This window comes from Sphaerodactylus townsendi, linkage group LG07 (genome assembly GCF_021028975.2).
Source record: "Sphaerodactylus townsendi isolate TG3544 linkage group LG07, MPM_Stown_v2.3, whole genome shotgun sequence".
NCBI classification, from domain to species: domain Eukaryota; kingdom Metazoa; phylum Chordata; class Lepidosauria; order Squamata; family Sphaerodactylidae; genus Sphaerodactylus; species Sphaerodactylus townsendi.
In genome coordinates this window covers 14,992,278-15,017,928 of record NC_059431.1, presented here as the reverse complement: position 1 = coordinate 15,017,928, position 25,651 = coordinate 14,992,278, and the positions used below count along the sequence as shown (strand labels likewise).

At 45.6% G+C, this 25,651-nt stretch overlaps 1 protein-coding gene across 1 annotated transcript in view; it reads right to left on the bottom strand.

Annotated features, from left to right (window-relative positions):
• Positions 1 to 25,651, bottom strand: part of DCC (DCC netrin 1 receptor) — a 456,614-nt gene that overhangs the window by 198,236 nt on the left and 232,727 nt on the right. The window contains exons 7-8 of the mRNA XM_048503204.1: positions 14,777 to 14,918; positions 6,802 to 6,912 (exon numbers count right to left, since the gene is read on the bottom strand). Of these exons, the coding sequence (XP_048359161.1) occupies positions 6,802 to 6,912; positions 14,777 to 14,918 (253 nt within the window). The remainder of the gene's footprint in view (positions 1 to 6,801; positions 6,913 to 14,776; positions 14,919 to 25,651) is intronic.

The window sequence follows — 25,651 nt, the reverse complement described above, 5'->3', positions numbered from 1 at the left end:
TCTTAGCGTTTCTGTTCATTGGCACTACAGTCCACTGCATTGATTCCAACACCATACAGGCGAACACACAACCTCACTGTGACAGGAGTACATTGAGATTATTAGTTCTTTTGCAGAGTTTTACTGCTGTGCACGTGTACTCCTGGGTATTGGTAACACATACTCACATACAGAAATACAACATTGCTGAATCCTTTTTTTGTAGCATTTTAGCAGGCATACATGGGCAACAGTGAGGAGGGAATATGCAGGGGGGATCCTGATTTTGGCTGCTTCAACCTGCAAATGAGCAGGGCTTTATATAAGGTTTTCAGCTCCAGTTTGGGAAATACCTGAATATTTTGGGGGTGGAGCCTGACGAGGGTGGGGTTTGGGAAGGGGAGGGACTTCAGTAGCTATAATGTCATTCAGGCCACATACCAAGTGGCCATTTTTTCCAAGTGAACTGATGTCTGTCACCTGGAGATCAGTTGAAGAAGAGGAGGAGGAGGAGTTTGGATTTATACCCCACTTTTCTCTCCTGTAAGGAGACTCAAGGTGGCTTACAAACTCCCTTCCATTCCTCTTCCCACAACAGAAACCTTGTGAGGCTGAAAGAGTTCCAAGAGAACTGTGACTAGCCCAAGGTCACCCAGCAGGAATGTAGGAGTGCGGAAACACATCTGGTTGACCAGATAAGCCTCTGCCACTCAGGTAGAGGAATCACACCCGGTTCTCCAGATTAGAATCCACCTGCTCTTAACCACTATATCACGCTGGCTCTCAATAGAGGGAGATGTCCAGCAATCACCTAGAGACACGATTCCCAACCTTTTACCATATGCATACCCATGGCAGCCCATTTCCCTAAAATTATATCCCCATATTAGCAAACCCATTACATAATTTTGTCACATATCCCTAAATGCTCTGGAATGTACTCCTGGGGGTACACATTCCCCAGTTAGGAACCACTGACCTAAAATTTGGCAACTGTAGCTCTGTATAATATTCTTTCTTTATTTATATCCCCTCTTTCTCTTCTGTAAGGAGACTCAAAGGGGCTTACAATCTCCTTGCCCTTCCCCCCTCACAACAAACACCCTGGCCGTTTCCACACGGCCAGAATGCGCCCCCACGCCGCCAAGAGTTCTGGCGGCGTGGTAGCGAATTTCTTTCCGCGATGAACGAGGCGAAGCTGAGGCCGACAGGCGGCAGGCGTCGCCGCAAGATCGTAGTCGCCTCGTTTCTCTTTATTCATCAGTCTTCCGCCAAAGCAGCAGTTGGCGGGTACGCACCGTTTCCTAAATGGGTAAGCTTGCTGGAAGCGTGCAGCCCATACGCTGCTCCTCCGGACTTTAGGAGGGTTGGATATCGACAGTAAGTAGGCCAGCACTTCAGCAGGCTATAATAAGGACACCGGAGTGGCGTAGGGAGAACAGGCTGCTTTATCTTCAGCGGTGCAGTTCGCGCACCGCCCGGAAGACGCCTCCCCTAACAACAACTCCTTTAAAGGTTCGCACCGCCGTTGAAGACGTTTCCTCCCCAACAACAAACCCTTTTAAAGGGTTGTTGTTTAGGGCTGCCTGCGACGCCTCTGGGGGGGGAAGGAAGTGCCAGTCAGGTCGCGAAAGCGGCGCTTCAGGTAGAAGCGTGTAGCGTCTGCTTTTAATGCCTCTGTGTCGTTAATGGGCCGTATGAAACGGCCTTACCTGTGAGGTAATGGTGGAGCTGAGAGAGCTCCGGTACTGTGACCTTAAAGCCCGTCACCCAGCTGGCGTGTGTAAGAGTGCACAGGCTAATCTGAATTCCCCAGATAAGCCTCCACAGCTCAGGCGGCAGAGCTGGGAATCAAACCCGGTTCCTCCAGATTAGATACACGAGCTCTTAACCTCCTACGCCACTCAAGCGTAGAGAACAATGGAGGATTTCTAACGGCATTATGCAAGTGACAAAGCAAAAGCAACGGAAGCAAGGAAGCAAAGGAAACAGAAGCAGAAGCAAGCAGAAAAGCAAGGAAGGAAGGAAGGAAGGAAGGAAGGAAGGAAGGAAGGAAGGAAGGAAGGAAGGAAGGAAGGAAGGAAGGAAGGAAGGAAGGAAGGAAGGAAGGAAGGAAGGAAGGAACTATTTGTGAAAATAGCAGGAAATTGGAAGGATGTGTGTGATATCCCAACATGTTTGCATCTTCAGATATTGCACTTCAGAAATTAAGCCCTGGCTATTGTGAGGCTGGATAAGATTAGTGGGTTTGTCTATTAAATTTGTGACAAATCGTTACTAATTGGAACAATGCAAAAAGAAAAAAGGAAAAAAAGCTACTGGCAATGGCACTCTGATCGCTTTTTCAGCAACTGTGCCTGGACTTCATTTAATGTAGCTTGCATAAAACCATGTACTTACAACTCTGGCTTGTCCCAGTAATTAGGGAGCTGGCTGCCTTGGAATTGATCAGTCCCTCGGTCTTTATCCATCTATTAAATAATTTTTATCACATCATTTTTTTTCCTGCATCTTGGCACAAAAGGAACTGAAGCGTAGCCAATGAAGCATTTCTGCCCCTGCTTCGGTATATCCACTGCAGAGCCACCAACACTGCAATTCAATTCACCATGTAACAACCTTGCAATGTACCTGATTGATTATTTTGGGGTTTTTTTTGCATAGCAGAATTTATGCAGCCATTGATAGAGAATCAGTAAAGCAGGGCTCATATGCACCACCGTTCACATATGGCAGTGATAGTGAACCTTTTCGAGACCGAGTGCCCAAATTGCAACCCAAAACCCACTTATTTATCGCAAAGTGCCAACACAACAACTTAACCTGAATACTGAGGTTTTAGTTTAGAAAAAATGTTTGGCTCCGAGGCATGCGTTACTTGGGAGTAAGTTCGGTGGTAGTCGGTGGCTTTGCTTTGAAGCAACCGTGCAACTCTTCCAACGGGTGAAACACAACCCTAGGAGGGTTTACTCAGAAGCAAGCCCCATTGCCAGCAACTGAACTTACTCCCAGGTAAAGGATCACGCTTTCGTTCTTCGCATGAAAATCAGTGAAGTTTAACAGTGTTTAACAGGGTTACCTACACTGCTTCCACAAAAGGTTTAATGCTAATAATCAAGCCCAGCAGCCCAGGCCAGCCTAGATGTGTGTGGAGGGGGGGGACTCTGTTTGCAAGTGCCCACAGAGAGAGCTCTGAGTGCCACCTCTGGCACCTGTGCCATAGGTTCACCACCACTGACATATGGCCATACTCTACCAGAGGCACACCTGGGAAAATGTAGCCCAGTGCAAAATCTGAGTTCCCATCCCCAAGTATGGGTGCCCACCATGACCAAACAACATTTTTTTTGCACCAGGTCTTGAAAGTCAGTGTACGGACCCAGGGGGAAGGAAGAGGGGTGTGGGGGGACAATTTTCCACACACCCCACATAACTAAATGGCTGCAGCCCAGGGACATTTGGCCCCAAATGTCCCCCTGGGTGGTATGCCCCAGGGTGGTACAGGGATACGGGGACGCCCCTGGGTGGTATGGGGACATTTGACCCCATATGTCCCCCTCGGTGGTATGCCTCTACATATTGTTTTCCCTCCTTTATTTTGGGGAATGAAAGGTCTGACTAGGTAGAAGAAGAAGATTTGGATTTATATCCTCCCTTTATTTCCTGTAGGAGACTCAAAGGGGCTTGCAGACTCCTTTCCCTTCCCTCCTCACAACAAACACCCTGTAAGGTCTGCCCATGTCTAATCTCTACACAATGAATTTAAACCTAATATATTGAGCCTAGCCCTGATGGCTCAGGCTAGATGGATCTCATCAGATCTGAGAAACTAAGCAGGGTCAGTCCTGGTTGGGAGACCACCTTGGAATACCAGGGTTTCTATGCAGAGGAAAGGTCATGGCAATCCATCTCTGCTAGTGTCTTGTCTTAAAAACCTTACAGGGTCACCATCAGCTGGCTGTGATTTGACAGCATTTTGCATACATATACCGAGCCCATTCCCTAGAACATATTTTTTCCAGACTGATCTAGGATTCCTGACGTAAGTACTTAAACCATTTTAATCACACTCTTTGGGGGAGAATATTGAGTTTTTTTCCCCATCTTCCCCCAGAAAAAAAAGAAATGCACAAACTTTGATGCTGAAAATAAATATTTAAAATCTTCCCAGCTGTCCGAACGACCGTTCTGGCTTTCCAGGGAACTGTGGAGAAGCAGTGGTGTTTGGGTTTCTAATTGGTTTAACAAAAACGCACTAATTAAAAGGAATACCCGTCAGGAGACAAGGGAGCATTTTTCCAAATACTGTTCGATGCCTTCGTGTTTGTAGCAGCAGATGCCGCAGAAGGCAGCCCGGTGAAGCAAAGAACGGTTCGGCAAAAGAGAGCAAAGAAGGAACAGACATTTAAAATCTTCCCAGCAGCGTAGTTAGAGTTTAGCTGATCCTCGCAGGCCTCTGTGTGCTTGGCTAAACTAATTATTTTGAAGGAGGTCCCACTGGAACGCACTACACATGGAGAAGCTGGAAGGCGGTGGGGATTTATAATGCTGCCACGTGGACCCTACATCTTGGCCACATATCATGGCAGGGGACTGAATCAAAGTTGTCTGGGATTGAATCTGGATGCGGGACTGGATTTAAATGGCTGGCGTGTTTTGGAGAGGGCCCTTCCTCTGGGCTCGCTTCCGCTCCTCCAAAATACATACGCTGCTGGTACATCAGCAAATAATTCAATGATCTACACAGGCACCGATGTTCCCTTTTTCCAAAGGAATCTAATCCTCTGAAGGGTAAAATGAATTTAACACTCTTTACGGAAGACCGAGAGAGAAATAATGGACGAATTCTGTACTGTTCGGCTCTGTTATACTTGCTTTTTGCAAAAATCCCTTGCCCTCTCGCTCTCAAAGATGCAAAGAAGGAACCAAAATAAACCCAGCACCTCTGCAAAATTAATTGTGATGCCCCCAGACAAGAAAGCTCCTGCAGTGTATGCTAGGATGGTACAATGTGCTGCAAATCAAAGACAAGCAGTAAGAAGGGAACAAAAACTGAGAAACATAAATACTGGGTGGTGAATATACTACTGAGTAGCAGTGTGTGTGAATAAGACCTTGGGGTATGGGTAGACAGTTAAATATGAAAGAGTCAGTGTGATGCAGTTAAATATGATGCAGCCAGTGGGATGCAGTTACCAAAAAAGCTAATGCAATCTCAGGGGGTATCCAGAAGAAGAAGAAGAAGAAGAAGAAGAAGAAGAAGAAGAAGAAGAAGAAGAAGAAGAAGAAGAAGAAGAAGAAGAAGAAGAAGAAGAAGAAGAAGAAGAAGAAGAAGAAGAAGAAGAAGAAGAAGAAGAAGAAGAAGAAGAAGAAGAAGAAGAAGAAGATCTTCAGAGGTGTATCACAGAGGGAAGTCTGTCACACAGTGTGTCCAGTGTGATACACCTGTGTCCAGTGTGATACACCTCTGAAGATGCCAGCCACAGATGCAGGTGAAACGTTAGGAACAAGATCTACCAGACCACGCAAATACACGCCTGCGTAAACCCCCACCAGAATCAGTGTATATAAATTGTTTTTAGAATTGTATTTACCGTATATTGTTGCGTTTTTAATTTGTTGTAAGCTGCCCTGAGGCCAGCCTTGGCCAGGAATTGGGTGGGGTATACATCCAATAAAATAAAATAATGCATATAAATTTCAGGGAGAAAGGTTCTGACTGGGTGTTAAGGGAAGAATTGGGCCACAGTGGAATCAGCTGCCTAGGAAGGTGGTCAGCTCCGCCTTACTGGCAGTCTTTAAGCAGCGGCTGGACAAACGTTTGTCTGGGATGCTCTAGGCTGATCCTGCAGTGAGCACGGAGTTGGACTAGATGGCCTGTATGCAGAGGTGGGATCCAGCAGGTTCTCACCAGTTCCTGAGAGTGGGTTGCTTAATTATTTGTGTTGTGCCGAAAGAGGGGTTACCATTGGGTCCCCGCTTTCCCATATCCACTAGCCTCGGGCCCCTCGACATGTACTGCCTTTGAACGCGTGAAGGTTCCATATAGCAATTGTGACTCACGAGTGCTAACTCCCTGAACTACAGGTTAATCCCTTTCAGGTCCCTTGCAATTCATGGATTCTCAGCCTTCGCATTCCATTATCTCACCAGTCTCTATCCAAGAACCTGTGTGTTTCACCATTGCTGTGTTCAGATTTGTGAGTTGGGGCATTTTCTATAATGTGATGATGATTTAGAAATGACCTGGTGCAAAAAAAAAATTAGGGGTCATGGTGGGTATGGCTGCCCGGCGAGGGGCGACATCAACTCAGGTTTTGCCCAGGCCCAGGTTTGCCCTAGGTATTCTTCTGCCCCTTTGCTGAGGGGGGGGCTGGTGAGGAAACCTGTTACTAAAATTTTTGGATTCCACCACTGACTGTATGGCCCTTTCCAACTCTATGATTCTATTAAAATAAACTGGGCTTCTCAGCATCAATCCCAATGTCAAATTTTGGCTAAAGCTGCAGAGGTAATAGCTAGTAAAGAAATTAAAACTAACGAAAGGTGCTGGAAGCACTGGGGAAAGTAATGGAAGAGAGATAAACAGTCTTATTTTCTCTCTTTTGCTTCCCTAGTCTCTAGAAAGAGAAGTTGGTTTTTTTTAACGGCATGCTGTTTGTGAGTTTTTCTTTTCCAAAGAACTCAGACTCCTGCTCTCATGACCATTATCTCTGGGAACCAAATGCTTCTGACCTCCATAGCAACCTCCGCTGAAGGGCAAGCCAACCATCAGAACAAGCTAAAAGCAGTAATAACAGTGGAGGAAAGGAATTCAATTACCATCCAGATCGCTCTCTGGAGTTTCTGCCGTATACCAGTCCGAGGAGGGTCCAGTTCCATTAGCTGTCATGGCTGCTACTTGGAAACTGTACTGACTTCCTTTGTCAAGACCTGTTAGAATTACAAAGTAATGCAGGGAAAAGAACAGTTAATGTTGCCAGGATTTTAGTCTGAAACCCACTTATAAATCCAAAGCATTCTAAGCACAGACAGACACATTTCTGATGTAAACACTGTTAAGCTAAATGGCCACAGTGGCAGCCATTTTGGATTTCATGATAACATTCGCAGTTACCAATCAATGTTAGGGATGCAACTCCCTTTCTGGGGGCGAGGCAGTGGTGGGATTCAAATAATTTTACAACTGGTTGTTTACAAGCACCGTTTTAACAACCGGTTCTGCCATCGACGCATGATTTCGCTGTAAAAAGTAGATGAATAAAATTTGTTTTGCCTAGTAATGCTGTACAAGTGTCATTTTTCCCTTTGTTTTGTTTTGAGGGGGGTGTCTGTGAAGATACAGTGATACAAATATGTACATATTGCAGCTTCTCTAATCTTGTCACCGTAGCTTCGCAGACATATCCCTCAAAACAAAACAATAAAGGACAAATGAGACGTGCACAGCATTGCTAGGCAAAACACACTTTATTCATCTACTTTTTACTGTGAAGTAACAAATGGATGAAACACAAGCAGATAAAACCTCCATGGAGAATCTTCATGGAGAATCTGCCGCAGCGCACAAAATGGCTGGCGCAACTGTGAAACTGACAAGAGCAGGTAGGAAAAAAATCAATTTTGGGTGGCAACGCTTGTGTTATCCCATGCTTGGGAACACAAAATGTCAAAATGGATCTTTTTATAATGTCCTAAACTCCACAAGGTTATGCAGTTGCAAACTTAATGTGCTTGAAACCCTGACTCACCAACTCTTGCACTGCACCAGATTTGATAACATCAGATCTAAATATACCAACTTACATTTTTTCTTCTAATCTGGGCTGCCTGATCTGACTAGGTTATCTCTATTGTTAAACAACTCGACCCCGGGTCTTTGTGAAGAGACGCCAATTTCATTGGCGATAGTTGAGAGTTCCCAGTAGAACGTATTTGTTGTGCTCCCCGTGGGGTCTTTTATCTATCATGTACCCATGGAATTAGAACATAAGAACATAAGAACTAGCCTGCTGGATCAGACCAGAGTCCATCTAGTCCAGCACTCTGCTACTTGCAGTGGCCCACCAGGTGCCTTTTGGGAGTCACTCGGTGATGAAAGCAATGGCCTTCGTTGCTGCTGCTGCCCTGAGCACCTGGTTCTACGGTAATCTGGAGATCAAGAGGATCAAGATTTCGTTCCCAATTTGTGTAACTCTTTTCACCATGCCAGCTTTACGGCATGTATGTATAATGTCCTAAACATATTATATTTCATACGGAACCACCCATTGTCCATCCAACTGATGGCCCTCTCAAAGAATTGAGAGGTTTTTAAGAACAGCAGGAAACTGAATCATAATAAGGTGTTTCTTCTGTAAACATGTTCAGAAATCACATATGCTTGGTATTTTCAATGACATTCAGATTTGCTTCATTGACAGCAATATCTTTTGCTCTTGCTCTCAGCTGAGTTCAGGGATGTCAAATCTGAATTGCTGCATCTTGTTTTGACATCAACCTTCATTCCATAACAATTTATTAGCGGGGATCACCAGAATTACTACATCTTTATTTATTCAACTTCATTTATATCCGGCCTTCCTCCCCACTGGGGACCCAAAAGTTACTTGTTCTCCTCACCTACATATTCTCCTCAAAACAACTCTGTGAGATAGGAGAGGTAGGCTATAACGCGCGATCTAGCCCAAGTTCAACGGTGCGAGCCCCACCGATTTTAAACCCCGTAATACTATGGATCCCGGTCTAACCCTCTAATTACTAAACCGCTGTGCAATCCTCAATCTGAGAGTTGTTGTTGACAGCCGCTGGAATGGTAGCACTATACTAGCAGCAGCCACCAGGGCAAACAGTGTCCTGAATGGGATAAAAACTAGTGAATAGTTGTTTGTTTGGGGGCAGGGGGGTGCAGTACAATTGGAAATCCTTGATAGAGTATTTGGATAAAATAGGAAAAGATAAATTGACCATTAATGTTTTGAAGGCTAAGAACTGTTAAAATAAGAACCAACAGAGAAAGATGAGACTTAGGGGCTTTCCCCACTGACAGAGTTGAACTGGTTTCTACCTAGGTTCACCTCAGTGAATGCCCACTGCCACCGGTGAGCTCAACATTGTTTTGTCTCAGTTCCCCTGCCCCTCGGAACTGGCGACATGCGTTATGCGTGATTCCGAACCACCTCTTTCTGCCAGAACAAAGGTCAATACCGGGCTTCAAAGTGGGGAAGCATCGAACGGACAATTCCCCATCCATTCAACCAATCCACGAAGCTGTTTTTTTGTGGCATGCACAGAACGGGAGAGTCATGGCGTGGCAGAAAAGCCATGAACCGTAAACTGTAAAACTGTAAAAGAAAAAAAAAAGCCCTCGCTTCCTCGCCAACACAAAGCACCAATCCCTCGAATGAGAGTGAAACAGGCACCAAGATGAAAGATCCTGCCCACTTAGCTCGGTTCCAGGGGGCCAACTCAGCCTGGAATACCCCTCCACTGAAGGGAACTGAGTCGACCTTAGCTCCCTTCTGTAGTGGGGAAAGCCTCATAGTAGCTCTAAAGATCCAATTTGGGGTGATTAATGACCACATGGTAATAATACTTTTGGTGTTAATATCCTGCACCGAAGAAACTGGAAGATCCTATGGAATATGTACTTTGAACTTCAGTGAATTGCTCTTTGTTTGATTCAAGCGATGTAAAAACTTTTAAGTACTAAACTTTTTAAAAACTAGTGGATATTTGCACAAAAGCTTTCATGGGGAAAACATTATTTTCAGCTTGCAAAAAACTCCCCAGAATATGTTGGTTGATAATGCCTCAGGGAAGGGAGGCCCAAAAGAAAGCATGTTTATGTTGTTTATTTGAAAAGTTATACATTTGGCTTTGGATGAAGCTTACGAAGCACCATGGAATTCAGTGGCTCATCTACCTAGCTAACACAACTAAAATCAGTATTAAAACAATGCATAAACCATTTACAACAGTAAACTGTAGCAGCTGCTAAAAAGAGAAGGGAAAATAATAGCAACATGAATCATATTAATAACTTAACCTGAGATCAGGGTAAGGTTTCCAGCCACTAGGTGGGGCAATGGGGTTCTCCTGGAATTATACCTGATTTCCAGAGTACAGAAACCAATTCTCCTGGAGGAAACAGAAACTTGGGGCATAGACTCTATGGCAGTGATGGCGAACCTTTTCGAGACTGAGTGCCCAAATTGCAACCCAAAACCCACTTATTTATCGCAAAGTGCCAACACGGGAATTTAACCCAAATACAAAGGTTTTAGTTTAGCAAAACGGTTGGCTCTGAGGAGTGTGTTACTCAGGAGTAAACTTGGTGGTAGTCGGTGGCTTTGCTTTGAAGCAACTGTGCAACTCTTCCAAAGGGTGAATCACAACCCTAGGAAGGTTTAGTCAGAAGCAGGCCCCATTGTCAGCAACTGAGCTTACTCCCAGGTAAAGGATCGCACTCTAGTTCTTCACATGAAAATCAGTGGGGTTTAACAGCACTTAAAAGGGTTACCTACACTGCTTCCCCAAAACTAGACCTTAGGTTTAATGCTAATAATCAAGCCCAGCGACCCAGGCCAGCCTAGATGTGTGGGGGGTGGGGGGCAACTCTGTGCGTGCCCACAGAGAGGGCTCGGAGTGCCACCTCTGGCACCCGTGCCATAGGTTCGCCACCACTGCTCTATGGCATCACATCCCAGCAGAGCTCCCTCCCCTGTCCAAACTTGGCCTTCCCAAGGCTCCACCCCAAAATATCCAGGAATTTTGCAAACCATAGGAAAGAAAGAAAGAAAGAAAGAAAGAAAGAAAGAAAGAAAGACCGAAAGAAAGAAAGAAAGAAAGAAAGAAAGAAAGAAAAGAAAGAGCAGCAAAGAAAGAAAAGAAAGGCAGACAGACCAGACTCTGCAGGAAGAGGCTGAGCACCTAAAAATATCCCCACAAAGCACCATTCCTACTTCTGCGGAGGCCAGTTCCCATCCCCTCCCCTTGACCCCCCTCATCTAGAAGTGACGGACTTCCGGGCAGTTCCCTCCGAGGAGATGGAAGCTGTGGAGGACACACCCACTCTCTTCCCAGCTGAGCAGGGGAGGTATGGCTGAGCTGGGAGGGCGGAGAGAGCCTCTCTCTCCACTCTTCATCTCCCAAAGCCCCACTGGCTCCTGAACTGGCAGCTGTCCAGGGCCTCCTGCTTCTGGTTGGCAGGTGCCTCCAACACCTGACTGACTTTTCACCCCCCACCTTCTCAGTTGGCAAAAACCCGACCCAGAGGACAGGTCGCCAGTGGTGGCATCACCAGAGGCAGTGCCGGGAGGGTGGTAGCATGAGAAAGGGATGTGCATGTGCCCCCATCCCCAGCTCGCTGCTGCGGTCTCTGCCCTCTCCTCAGTGCATCAACCTGGAGAAGTATCCATGGGTGGTGGAAACCCTGGCAGAATGTGACTACAGCAGAGGGTGTGGGCAGAGGTGGGATCCAGCAGGTTCTCACCAGTTCCCATGAAAGGGGTTACCTAATAATTATTTGTGTGTGTGCCGAGGAAAGGGTTACTAATTAAATCTGCTTTTTCCTATTAGAAATTCCATTAGGTCCAAAAATCATGAAGTCCTGCTGTTTCCTATGTGGCTGGATTACTAATTGCAGAAAACGGGATAATTCTCCCTGTTGGGCTGTTTTAAAAACATGTTTTAGAAATATGGTAAAGTTCCTTGTTGAAGGAAAGTATCCCTCTTTTGATTTCTAGAAACAAAATTAGGTAATGGAGTATTGTAAGCATTTGACCGGGCAGCTTCCATTGGCGGGTAGCTTAGTTGTTTCTGCTAGACAGCAGACTGACAGGACTGCCACTATAATAAAGAGTTTAAATTATGGACAGAAAGATACCAGCTGGGGGGGAATTAGGAACTTTTTTTTTATAGTAAGAGCTTTTACAGTAACAGAGAAATTATTAATGCCCGCCCGAAATGCCTGGCCACTGCCCGTGTGCCCTTCCCAGCCCCATTAAAAGCATACACTGTTTGAATCCCACCACCATGGGAACCTGTTACTAAAATTTTTGGATCCCACCACTGGGTGTGGGTGGGAAGTGGAAGAGGACAAGGAAGTGGCTGCAGTAGGATGCACAGTACCCCAAATCCTTGCTACTGGGGTGGATGGGGAGGGGTCCTGGTAGCCAAATGCATCCCCATGTGATAAATGGAAGTCGTGCCTGGGGCTCGAGCCCACTGCATCCCCCTTACAATGCCTGCGAGCCAGTATGAATCTGGAAGAGCTAATCCATTCTCAGCACAGCTAAGTTTGTTAGGAGAAAGAGCCACGCTGATACTTTCTTTCCCGTTTCTAATGAACTACTCTGGGTTGCTTGCTCCTCAAGCCACAGCCATACATGCTGCTTATCATTTTGGGGAGGTACCCTATACTGACCATGAAGCCACAAGAGATAAACAGTCAGATGCACTGTCCAGATCCCCTGGGGAAAGAATACCGTTCAAAATTAAAAACAATCTTCTTAAATTTTAGCCGCTGATGCATGGTCTTACAATAAAACCAATAGCGGTGATTTAAAGTCCTTGTTGTAACTCTGAATTACTTTACTGGTTGCAGATGTCCTCATTAGCGGGCGAAAACACCTGCCTTCCCCCACAAAAGCTTCTGAGGAGACATAAGGGCCGACTGTTTGAATATTTAAATCATCTCTTTAAAAGTTTCATGATTTTCAGCTCCTCTAGAAATCATGTAATATTCAAATAAACAATAGAAGGGAGATATGGCTTTTGTTCTCGACTGCACTTGGCATACTGAATGATGAAAACTCGAAACCTATACGTTCAAATATATTGCATGTGGATACAACTCACAGAAAACAAGGTCCTTGTACTTTTCAGGATTGTAAACAGGGAATTTTTTAAACAAATGGCTCCAACTCAGTGGTGTAGTGCTAAGGGGGTGGGGCGCGATGCACTGGGAGCGCACCAGTACGGGGGCATGGTGGGGACAATCCACGGCAGGCGGGGGTGCAAGATGCACGCATGCCCTAGAAACAGTTCCCCCTTGCTCCACCCCTGCTCCAACTCATAGAATCATAGTTGGAAGAGGCCCCAAGGGCCATCAAGTCCAACCCCCTGCAATGCAGGAACACACAATCAGAGCTCTCCTGTCAGATGGCCATCCAGCCTCTCTTTAACAACTTCCAAAGGAGGAGACTCCACCACACTCCCGAGGGTGGTGGCATTTCCCACTGTCGAGACAGCTCTTGCTGTCAGGAAGTTTCTCCTGATGTTTAAGGTGGAATCTCTTTTCCCTTCACCTTGAACCCATTACTCCCTGGTTCCAGAGTCTTGAGCAGCAGGAAACAAGTTTGCCTACCCTCACCCCAACATAACGGCCATTATCAAGCGGCTTTATTGTATTCATTTGTTTTGCGAATGCACATCACTCTGCCCCTCCGGGTAGGGAAGTGGTTTAAGAAGTGCAGTAAGTCAAGTAGAAGTAAGTAGAGTAAGTAAGAAGCAGAGTAACAAATAAATAAATAAATAAATAAATAAATAAATGACATCCCTTCAAATATCTAAATAGGGCTATCATGTCACCTCTTAACCTTCTCTTCACCAAATGAAACATACCCAGCTCCCTAAGTTTCTCCTTGTAGGGTATGGATTCCAAATGTTTGAACATTGTGGTAGCCCTCCTCTGGACCCGTTCCAGCTTGTCAATATCCTTCTTGAATTGCGGTGCCCAGAACGGAACACAATATTCCAGGTGAGGTCTAACCCATGCAGAATAGAGAAGAACAATTATTATCTCTTTATCTAGACCAGGGGTGAACAACCTGGCGGGTTTTTCCAGATGTTCAGGAATTAGAATCCGTTGTTCTATCAGCCCCTACCAGCATGGCCAATTGGCCATGCTGGTAAAGGCTGATGGGAATTGTAGTTCCTGAACATCTGGAGAACCGCAGGTTCCCTACCCCTGATCTAGACACTATACTCCTATTGATACAGCCCAGAATCGCATTGGCTTTCTTGGCTGCCGTATCACACTGCTGACTCATGTTCAGCTTGTGGTCTACTAAGACTCCCAGATCCCTTTCACATGTAGTGTTATCAAGCCAGGTGTCACCTGTCCTATATCTATGAATTTCATTTTTTCTGCCTAAGTGTAGTATCCTGCATTTATCTCTGTTGAAATTGATTTTGTTTGTTTTGGCTCAGCTCTCTAATCTGTCCAGGTCATTTTGAATTCTGGGAAAAGCAAAGCAGCAGCTTTGAGGAAACAGTACCCATGGGGGGGAAATATACACACTTTCCTCTTGACACTTGATTACCAGGTCCTCAATACCAGGAATCTCCCAGGATGCTGTAATATGCTGGAAAAATATGGCACCCTTCAGGGGTACAACATTCCTCCCCCCTCCCTTGGCTGTAACGACAGACGCTTTGCTACTTAATAAATAATACAAAAAAATAGCTTTGTACCAGAGTAAAAAAGTTTTGGTTTTTTGTTGTTGTCAAATTGGCATTTGCAGAAAGTAATTTCAGTCTAAACTGCTAAGCAGAAGGGGGAATTGTGTTTCAATCTCATTAACTCGAGGGAAACCGAGAGATGAATATGCGATAAAAAAACTCGAGAAGGAGAAAACCAAGTAAAAATGCATGAAGGTTGTTGCTGTACAGTCCAATAAATGTCACCTGAATGCAAAGTAAACAACGTCCCCCTGGAAGTGAAAGCAAATTCTATTCCCAAACCAGTTCAGTTGTCAATCTCTGTGTAGGGTTACACCACACAAATACTCACCTGTGAACAAGTACCAGAGGTTGTTGGGTTCCAACGTTTCAATGTCGCCTCTACGTGTTGTCTTTCTGTGTCGGATTTTATAGCCTGTTATGAATCCATTTTGTGTGCCTGGTGGTGGCGGCAGCCAACTAACTTTGATACTCTGAAAAATAAAGCAAAAATAAAGGTTACTGATGATTTAATTTTTGTTTCGTTGGTTTCCTATAAAGGTGAAGTACATTGTAGTACATCGATCTAAACCAGCGATTCCCAAAGTGGACGCCACCACCCCCTGGTGGGTGCTGCAGCAATCCAGGGGGGCGGTGATGGCCACAGGTAGAAACATTAATACATATATCTTTCTGTTTAATTGCTATTAAAAATTTTAAAAAATTAATTTCCAGGGGGCGCTAAGTAATATTTTTTCTGGAAAGGGGGCGGTAGGCCAAATAAGTTTGGGAACCACTGATCTAAACAATGCAGACCTATACTCTGTTTCACATAAAGATGATAGTATTTTTTATTTTTTATTTTATTGTTGTATTTATAAACCGCCCTCCCCCGAAGGGCTCAGGGCGGTGTACAGATAAATAGGTAGAGCACATTAAAATCAGTAAAACCAATTTCAGATAAACATTAAATAATGGCTCTATGTTATTAAAACCAACCCCATTAAAATGCAGCGTTCTGACAGCAAAATATATCAATGGCATCCAGCTACTAAATCCCCTTGGAGGAAGAAGAAAGGGGAAGGGACGGCATGGTCCATAGATGACATAGAAAAGAAGGGGGGGAACCATCAGCGGCCGGCCTCCCTGAAAGCCCGGCAGAACAGCTCTGTCTTGCAGGCCCTGCGGAAATCATTAAGATCCCGCAGGGCCCACGTAGCTGGGGGTAGAGCGTTCCACCAGGCAGGGGCCAGAGCTGTAAAGGCTCTGGCCCGGGTGGAGGCCAGCTGCATCATTGAGGGGCCAGGGATCACCAGTAAGTTGGCCTCTGCTGAACGCAGAGGCCGATTTGGGACGTATGGGGCAAGGCGGTCCCGCAGGTACGGAGGTCCCAGACCGCGCAAGGCCTTAAAGGTCAGATGGCATATTCCTCCGCCACAGAACAAAGCATGCCAGAGCGTCATTGTTGTAGAATGTTCTGCCTGGGTCATAGTTCCTACCTACCCTACTCCCCCCATCCATTTGAAAGTAAACATACATTTTGACATAAATGCTCTTGTATCAATGTACCATGTTCAACAATGCACAAAACAATGGTTTTGACAAAGGCAGTGGAGGAAAATGAATGGTAATTCTCATAATCATTCAGGACTATATTCCAATGAGGAAGAATACAACTTTCTCAACTGTTGTACCTCAACTACCTGAACTGTCAACTTTATGTGTAATAGAGCATAGTCAACAACAACGAGCTCATATATTAGTCCTTACACGGGTGACTTCACGATTGATTTCACCTCTGTGCAAAAAGGGGGAAAAATGAGTATAACTTGGCATCCAAGAGAAGCATTCTTGCTTTTGACTCAACACACCAGTTTTCAAAGCAGAGTGAACCGCTTTGCATTTATTTAGTTAGGAGCATTGTACATATGTTACTTCAACTAAGACCTGGTCAAGGCGGCTCACAAAGACATCAAGAACATTAAAACATTTTAAAAATGTAAAAGAAGAAGAAGAAAGAAATGATATTCAAAAAACCACTCCCAGGCTGTAAGCAGACCATTAAAACGCTTTAGAAGCCTAACAAGATGGAAGACCTCCATTAAAATCTTGAGTAAAAAAGAAATGCTCCAGGTAAATCTCAAAGGGGAGCAAATTCAAAAGGTGAGGTGCCACCACTAAAAGAGTCCTGTCTTTGGCTGCAACTCCCCCTACCCCCCACAGATCTACAGGGACACAGAGAAGGAGGAGATTAAATGGCAGGCCGAATAAGGGGGTGATCTGGCGGTGGAGCTCTGGAAAGAAGGGTTTGGGAAGGGGAGGGATCTAGCTGGTTATAATGCCATACAGTCTAAAGCAAAACCACATCAAAATGTGCACAGTGTAATACAGGAACTCAGAGAAAAGCCACCATACCTTATAGCTGCCAAATATGGGCACTGGCATAATGCCCATTGGGCAAGGTGGGCAGCTGCCCAGGGCATCACCTTGTGGGGGGCATCAAAATGCTGGGTTCGTTTTTGGGTATTTTAGTGGTTTTCCATTTTTGGCCTGCAGGGGGCGCAGTTTTTAGGCTAGCGGCACCACAATTTCAGCGTATCATCAGGAGACTGTCCTTATGCTACTCCCCAAGTTTGGTGAGGTTTGGTTCAGGGAGTCCAAAGTTATGCACTCCCAAAGAGGGTGCCCCTATCCCCCATTGTTTCCAATGGGAGCTAATAGGAGATGGGGGTTACAGTTTTGAGGGTCGATAACTTTGCCCCCCCTGAACCAAACTGCACCAAACTTGGGGGTTATCAATAGGGCAGTCTCCTGATGATGAACCTAGCTTTGAGACTGTGTGCCTTCAGAAATGTACCCCCCACAGCCTACATTTGTGGCTTAATATACAGAAAACTCAATGCAGAACAAAAGATTCTTGGGCAAATTTCTAGGATGTTCCTGGGGGGGTGCATTTTTGGATATGTCAGCATAAAGAATTTCAGGGTATCATCTGGAGATGATGGCACCCCCCAAGTTTGGTGCAGTTTGGTTCAGGGGGGCCAAAGTTATGGACCCTGAAAACTGTAGCCCCCATCTCCTATTAGCTCCCATTTAGAGCAGTGGGGGATAGAACACACCCACTGAGGAGTCCATAACCTTGGACTCCTTGAACCAAACCTCACCAAACTTGGGGGGTAGCATAAGGACAGTCTCCTGATGATATGCTGACATTTTGGTGCTGATATGTCTAAAAATGCACCCCCTGCAGGCACCAATGTCCTAATTGCTAAAAAAAGAAATTTTGAGTAGGTAGTGGTGGAGTGGCCGCTCATGTGGGGGGGGGGCATCCAAGCTCAAGGTTTCTGCCCAGGGCTACAGTTTGCCCTTAGCTTTGTGGGCTGCCTCATTATGCCCCCTGAATATGGGCCTTTCCTCCCACTTACCTTTAAGCCCCAGCCGCTATTCTGCCAGGCAGAGTAGCCTTGGGGTCCCCTGGCACTCCCTTATATTTACAGGGGCGGCGCATATAGCGCAGCCGCCTCGGACGCTGTTACCGGGCTGGTACCAGCCCCCCCTCAAGCGCCTGGCATCCTGTAGAGTGCTCTTCTTAAGGGGAAACCTTTTTTTTTTGATGACCCCGCATGGCATGGGGGGGGATAGAAGAGTTGAGAGCAGCGCGCGGCATAGGGGGGATGGAAGAGAGTGGGGAAAGGCCCCAGGACTCGGCTCAAAGCTCCTGTGCAACTTTTCTTTCTAGTTGAAGGAGAGCAGCAGAATCAGATAAGCAAATGACCACACGGAATCAGGTATCCAGTTCTGCCGCTCTCTTTCAAACAGAAAGAAAATTTAGCTGATTAAGAACAGGTGTCAATGAATACTTCATAAAAAGCATCCGGTTTTTATCACAAGGAAGTTGATTAGTCCATAAATAAATATAAGCCTCGGCTTGAATCCAAGTCGCTAACTGCATTACAGAGCCCAATTTTTGCATATGTGTCGTGGAAGCATTTGTTGTGAGGCAATACAACCTCAGATGTTTTCAGTGCTGGATAATACAAAGTGCCCTTATGGCAGAGCAGATGTATTTTCCAATTCCGGAAACCATTATTTTAAATGTGGATTTAGTAGCCAGGGTCGTAAAGGAAATGGTATGCACATAATACTTGTATGAAAATGCAAATGTTCAAAGAGAGCTTTAAAAGGCACGCTGTAAGCCCAAACTTATAAAACACTTTTGAAATAGAACAGTTTTGCAGAGGAGAGCGACAAACCTATAAAAAACAAAATTAAATGCAATCGTATAAAAGCAGAATTAAATGAAGGATTTTGTTTAGTAGCTCAAATCCACAGACTCATCGAAAACCATTAGTTTCACAATGGGCAGACAACCTTCACCTTTCTAGGACATACATAAACTGCTGATTTTTGAAGCACATCATATGGAAGCAAAAGAAAATTCTCTCTGCTTGGACCCAAGACACAGAAAAAGTACTTTAATTTTCCTATAAGAACATTAGAAGCTTTAACTATAGGAGTAATGCCTTAGTTTCTCCTCAATGAAATGGGTGCAATATAGCATATACACGTTTAAATCTGTCCACATGAAACTTCAGGGGATTCATCTATTTGCTTTGTACTTGTTTCTTTTCCCCAGCTCTATCTGTCCATATTCAGACAAGTTTTCCCACTTAATAATGAAGAAGGAGGAGGAGGAGCTTGGATTTATTTTCCCCCTTCCTCAAAGGGGCTTACAATTTCCTTTCCCTTCTCCCCCCACAACAAACAGGGAGGGGCTGAGAGCTCTGAAGAACTGTGACTCGCCTAAGGTCAGCCAGCTAGCATGTGTTGGAATGCACAAGCTAATCTGGTTCCCCAGTAAGCCTCCATTGCTCAAGTGGCAGAGGGGGGAATCAAACCCAGTTCTCCAGATTAGAATGCACCTGCTCTTTACCACTACACCACGCTGGCTATAGTGTTAAACTGGAAGTAAAGAATCGTGGGCTTCGATTCCTTGAGGGCCTTGCATCTGCATATCCCAAGCAGCCCACACTCTCCACTGTCTGAATTGACCGCAGGGGAGGGAACCATGTAAGTCATTGGGCAGCATCCCAAAAAATTTTGGCACTGCCTAAGGGAATCCTGGGATATGTCGTACAAACTATCTCGGACTGCGCAAAGCCCTTACATCAAACTAGAATCAAGACTGGGCTTTGGCAGGTAAGTTCCTTAACACCCAAGATTATAATCCACCTCAGGTGGAGGGGTGGGGAGTCAAACCCAGTTCTCCAGATTAGAGTCCACCACTCCTAACCATTAGACCATGCAAGATCAGGTATTCAGGGCTACCCTTAACAGCGATCAAAATACAACTCTCAGCCCCCATCAGCTCAAAGTAAGCCCCATATGCGGCACAGTGGTACATAAGGAAGATGGCCCAGCAGTAACGAAACCTAACAAAACCAAAGCTGTTATTTCTGTGGACGCTGCAGCGACTTCCCCTTTTAAAAATCAATAGCATTTCAGATGTTCGTCTTGCTGTAGCAAAATCAATGGCAAAGTTGTGAAATATTTCTTGTCGTCCCAAACTTCTGAGAAAGCGGCAGAAGAGAATACTAATTGCAGTGCTTTCAGTTCTAGACTTTCCTCACAGAAGGAAACATATCGCCTTTCACACGTGTTCCGGGGTTGTAATACAATCACTTCTCCACACTCCATACAGGTGCTCTGAATCTCACATGATCACTGAAAAACCAAGGTGGATTTGATACAAGATCCAGTGAGAGGGATTTAGCATTGCACATGAAAATCCAAGAGGGCTGCACGTTTTTGCCCCTGTTAGGAGGAAGAGCAAGAAAACGGGAGAAAAGACGGAGGATCAGACCTGTATAACCTGCTGGGAAGTTCTATTTTATTTTTCATCGCTTATTGAGTTACGCTATTTGTTACGTTTGCACTCTTCATTTGAAACACGTCGGACAGCTCTCTGCTATAGAAAAGGTAACCATATATAACCAAGTCTGCCTCGTCCATACTAAACCTCTTGGTAGGAAGCTTTCAGCTGTGCTAGTTTTTACAAGAGGGTTGGAGCAAGAGAATATGTGGCCATCACCACCTCCTGTGGCAACATATTCCAAAGGGAGGCAAAAGAGAATGTGCTACCACGGGTGGTGGTGATGGCCACTAAACTGGATAGCTTTAAAAGGGGCTTGGGCAGATGTATGGAAGAGAAGTCTATGGCTACCAATCTTGATCCTCCTTGATCTGAGGTTGCAAATGCCTTAGCAGACCAGGTGCTCAGGAGAAGCAGCAGCAGCAGAAGGCCCTTGCTTTCCCATCCTGCATGTGAGCTCCCAAAGGCATCTGGTGGGCCACTGCGAGTAGCAGAGTGCTGGACTAGATGGACTCTGGCCTGATCCAGCAGGCTCTTTCTTATGTTCTAGTTTTCCTGTGGATTGTAGCTTCCCTTTTATTAGCAAGATGAGAGTACACATCCTTCAGATTTCCCCCCTGGGCATGAAAATTTATCTTTAATTAAGCATTTATTCATCTGTTGATATTTCTCCTCATAGAGTGCTGCACCCAGAGAGATATGATTGCATTTATGTACGTAAATATCATCAATGATACAAATGTCAACATGATGACACCAGCAGAGGGCTTTTCAAGACAAATTAGAGGTATAAATGGTTTGGTGTGGCCTTCCTCTGCAGAGCTTTCCTTGGTGGCCTCCCATCCAAGTAATGCCACTGCTCAGCTTCTGCGATTTGACAAGACTGGGCTATACTGTGCCACCTTCCCTACTATCACTGCATTTACCAGACTTTCTACCCATGGACATCCTACTTTGCCCCACGTTTCCCCTCAAGATGTTATGGTTCTTCATTCCTCATGTGAAGTAGACTAGATGACCAACTGGCCCAGAATCATCTCTGTGCTACCACTTGTTCTACACAATCGCTGTTAGCCTGGAAAACTCTACCCTCAATAAATTATATGCAAGACACTGAAGTTTTTCTTCTAAAAAGGTAAAGGTTGTCCCCTGAACAAATATCAGGTCATTATGGACCCATAGGGTGAAGTCACATCACAACATTTAGAAGAAGAAGAAGAAGAAGAAGAAGAAGAAGAAGAAGAAGAAGAAGAAGAAGAAGAAGAAGAAGAAGAAGAAGAAGAAGAAGAAGAAGAAGAAGAAGAAGAAGAAGAAGAAGAAGAAGAAGAAGAAGAAGAGGAGGAGGAGGAGGAGGAGTTTGGATTTATATCCCCCCTTTTTCTCCTGTAGGAGACTCAAAGGGGCTTACAATCTCCTTGCCCTTCCCCCCTCACAACAAACACCCTGTGAGGTGGGTGGGGCTGAGAAAGCTCTGAGAAGCTGTGACTAGCCCAAGGTCACCCAGCTGGCGTGTGTGGGAATGCACAGGCTAATCTGAATTTCCCCAGATAAGCCTCCAAAGCTCAGGCAGCAGAGCTGGAAATCAAATCCGGTTCCTCCAGATTAGATACACGAGCTCTTAACCTCCTACGCCACTGCTGCTCCTACAGGGTGCTGGAACTGAGGGTTGTTGCCCTCAGTGCCAGTATATATATAGGGTGTGTGAGTGGGCGGTTCGTTGTGGCAGGAAATGGGAGATTCGGAGAAATTAAACTTAGTCCTGACACCTGTAAGGTGTCTCTGGGTGGCTTAAAGACTCCTTTCCCTTCCTCTCCCCATAGCAGACACATTGTAAAGTAGGTGGGGCTCAGAGAGCAGGCTTCATTTACAGGAGTGGGTAGTCAAACTTGGTTCTCCAGATTTGAGTCTGCTCCACTTAACCACTACACCAAACTGGGTCTCTTGACTGCTAAGCATCTTGAAGTGGAGAGTTTAATGTACAACAGCTGTCACAATTAAGCTCTCCCACTTTCCAAAGGGAAGATCAATTTCTAGGAAGGAGCTGCTCAAACAACCGAGCGTTCCGCAAGAACCAACTGCTCAAAGATTGCCGAGAAAACGATATGCAAAATGCATATTCTTTGCTTAGAACACAGACAGTGGGCGTTGAAAGAGGGGGGACCTCATAGTCTGCGAGCAGCAAAACCATCCAGCGACTGTACTTGAAAGAATTCCAGTCCTCTCATTCTCTTTCGAGAAGCTACTTTGATTATGTTGTCTTATTAATACATGGGGGTGTGATCCTCTGCATAAAGCTGACAGCCTAAACGCACTCCTTGGCCAGCACTTGGATTCTTTTGCAGTAAAGTTTAAAGCACGAGAATGCAGACAAAGAAGGAACATCTCCGTAGTGAGGAAAACCAAGGTCGGAGCTAATAATCATAAAACTTCACAGCTTTCAATCCCACCCGTTCATATTTCCCCCCCACCCTCTCCCATCTTATCCATCTATGATGTAACAATGGGCTTGGTGAATGAGGGTGGGGGTGGTAGGCCATCCCTCTCTGGTAGTCTTCAAGCAGCAGCTGGGCAAATGTAACCCTACACAGGAATGAGACAAGTCAGGAAGAGGTTGAGCCTCTGGGGTCCCTTCCGACCATGCAAAATAATGCACTTTCAATCCACTTTCAATGCACTTTGCAGCTGGATTTTACTGTGCGGAATGGCAAAATCCACTTTTAGACAATTGTGAAAGTGGATTGAAAGTGCATTATTCTGCATGTACAGAAGGGGCTAGATGCAGAAGGGTGCAGAAGGCATGGAAAGCAAAAGAAAGCTAGACTGGGAGCTTGAAATTCAATAATAGGTTCTTAACACCTTGTTTAAGGTAATTATTATGCTTGTATGGGAACAAGTAAGGGAGGGGGATTTTGTTCTTAACTGTAAGTTTTAGCATTTATTGTTTTAGAGCTGTGTTTATTTGGTGGGAGTTCTCTCGGGACCTTCATCTTCTGAGATCAGTAAACTAAGAATTCACCTGGAGACTTCCTTGGCTACCATAAGAGGAAAGAAATCCCACAGCTTGCCAAACCTACCACCCTCCCAGGTCCCCAACCACCCTCCACACATCCCAAAAATTAACCTGGAGCCTGCAGACAAACTGTGCAAGGTGCCCTCCAGCCTGTCTGCCCTTCCACCAGGTCTGCCACCCGCTTCCCCATTTCCCAAGCCATCCTCCCCTTCCTCCAAAACCCAACCCTGGGCCAGCGGAGAAGCAGCACCAACCTGCCCTCCTGTCGGCCTCCCACCTGCCTCCCCATTTCCCTAGTCACAGATTTGGCCAGCTGTGGAAAAGGGGCAAGGTCAAACTTGAATAAGGTCATGGTTTGGTTGTATTACTAAGCTCTGTGTTGATAGATGATTTGTTAAGCGGAAAGTAAAAAAGAAAATGTATTTCAAATTGCTTACAAGATTCATTCCAAGTTCTGCTCCACAGAACCCACAAGCTGAGGTTACACAAACACTTGTCAGGGATGCTTTAGGCCATAGGTGTCAAACTCGTGGCCCTCCAGATGTTATGGACTACAGTTCCCATCATCCCTTCCCAGCATCATGCTGCAGGGGATGATGGGAACTGTAGTCCATTACATCTGGAGGGCCACGAGTTTGACACCTGTGGTTTAGGCCGATCCTGCATTGAGCAGGAGGTGGGACTAGATGGCCTGCATGGTCCTTTGCAACTCTATGATTCTATGGTTAGATGCAAAGCCATCCCCAGCATCATATCTGACACTGTTGATAGTCAGACGTCCCTGGTATGTCAACAACACTCCCCATCATTGCCCCTTAGAACTGGGATTCAGAAGCTTATCAGATGAAGGGAGCTTTGAGTCTTGAAAACTTTAGACACACAAAATCTTGTTGGTTTTTAAGGTACTACTGGACTTCACTCTAGCTGTTCTACTGTAGCCCAATACAAGTACCCTCTGAAACTATCTTTAGAGAGTTGCTGTATCGGAACATGAAGGTTCTGCTTAGTAATTGTGAACAATAGCTACAGTTAGATCTCTTCTGTGTTATTGCAAACACCTATAATCAGAGGTGGGATCCAGCAGGTTCTCACAGGTTCCCGAGAGTAGGTTACTAATTATTTGTGTGTGCCGAGAGGGGGTTACTAATTGCGATTTCGCCACGTGATTTTTGCCTTAGTTACGCCCCTCCTCTCAGCAGTAGCAGAACTTTGAAGCAGTCTTAGGGCAGGAGGTGCACCGGGCGCGGCGCGGCAGCCTGCGCTTGCATGCAGTATTCGCTTTCCTTCAGGACCGGGGCAGCGGCTGTGCCCTTGGCACTGCCCTGCCCAGGAATGCCTGGCCACGCCCCCGTCGTGCCCCGCCCAGCCCCATTGGCGCTACGCCACAGTTTGAATCCCACCACCATGGGAACCTGCAATCCTTAGAAAATATTGATTGGTATGGCATAACATGGATGGTCAGGGTAGCCGTATCTGGACAGATCTCAGATTCTAAGCAGGGCCGGTGGGGTTAATAGTTGGATAGGAGACCACGAATGAAGCCCAGGGTGGTGACACAGAGAGATGTTCCACACAGCACAAAAAACATGTGGGATATTTTAAAAAGAGGTGACTGTTTGTTTTCACTTGACGCACCCAAAGTAAGATGTCCAGGGGAAGACTTAAAAACTGGTGGCTGCTGATTTGGTTCAGAAAAGCAAAGACACCTGACCGTTTCGCCCTCTGGTCAGTTTCACCCTCCGCTTGTACCTGATGTTCTGTGTGCTTTTGAAGGGAGTCTTCCTGCCTCCATTTGCTGAAGGTTGCCCCAGGACGTTTGCTCTGCAGGCTCCAATCCTGGGCACAATGCTTCTCAACGGGCGGAGACCTGTCCTCCGCGGTCCCAGTGCTTTTCAATGGGAGTCCTCCGAATGGCTAAGATTCTCTTGTGTGTCTGCATATCTTCAAAAATAGCTCCTCCAAAATATATTTTTTAAAAAAACGGGAAAACTACATATTGCCAGAATTGGCAGGAACAGCTGAGTACAACTATGTGCTTTTCAAGCTGAAAAGGCAGCCAGGATCGGAGGCTGCAGAGCAAACGTTCTGGGGCAACCTTCAGCAAATAATACAGTACTCATTTCTTGACCTCAAACATAGCATTGAGAAAAGTACGCCTTTTACAGGACAAGTTTGTTATAAAGACAGGGCCGGGGGTGGGGGGAATCACACAAATACGGAACCATGGGTTTGATCTGCATCAGGGAGATCTGAAATGGAAGCGGGCATTTTTGGATCAAGACGACATGAAAGAGAAATTCAAAATCATCTCTGCGCTGGGCACAGCCAATCAGTAGCAGCGTTCC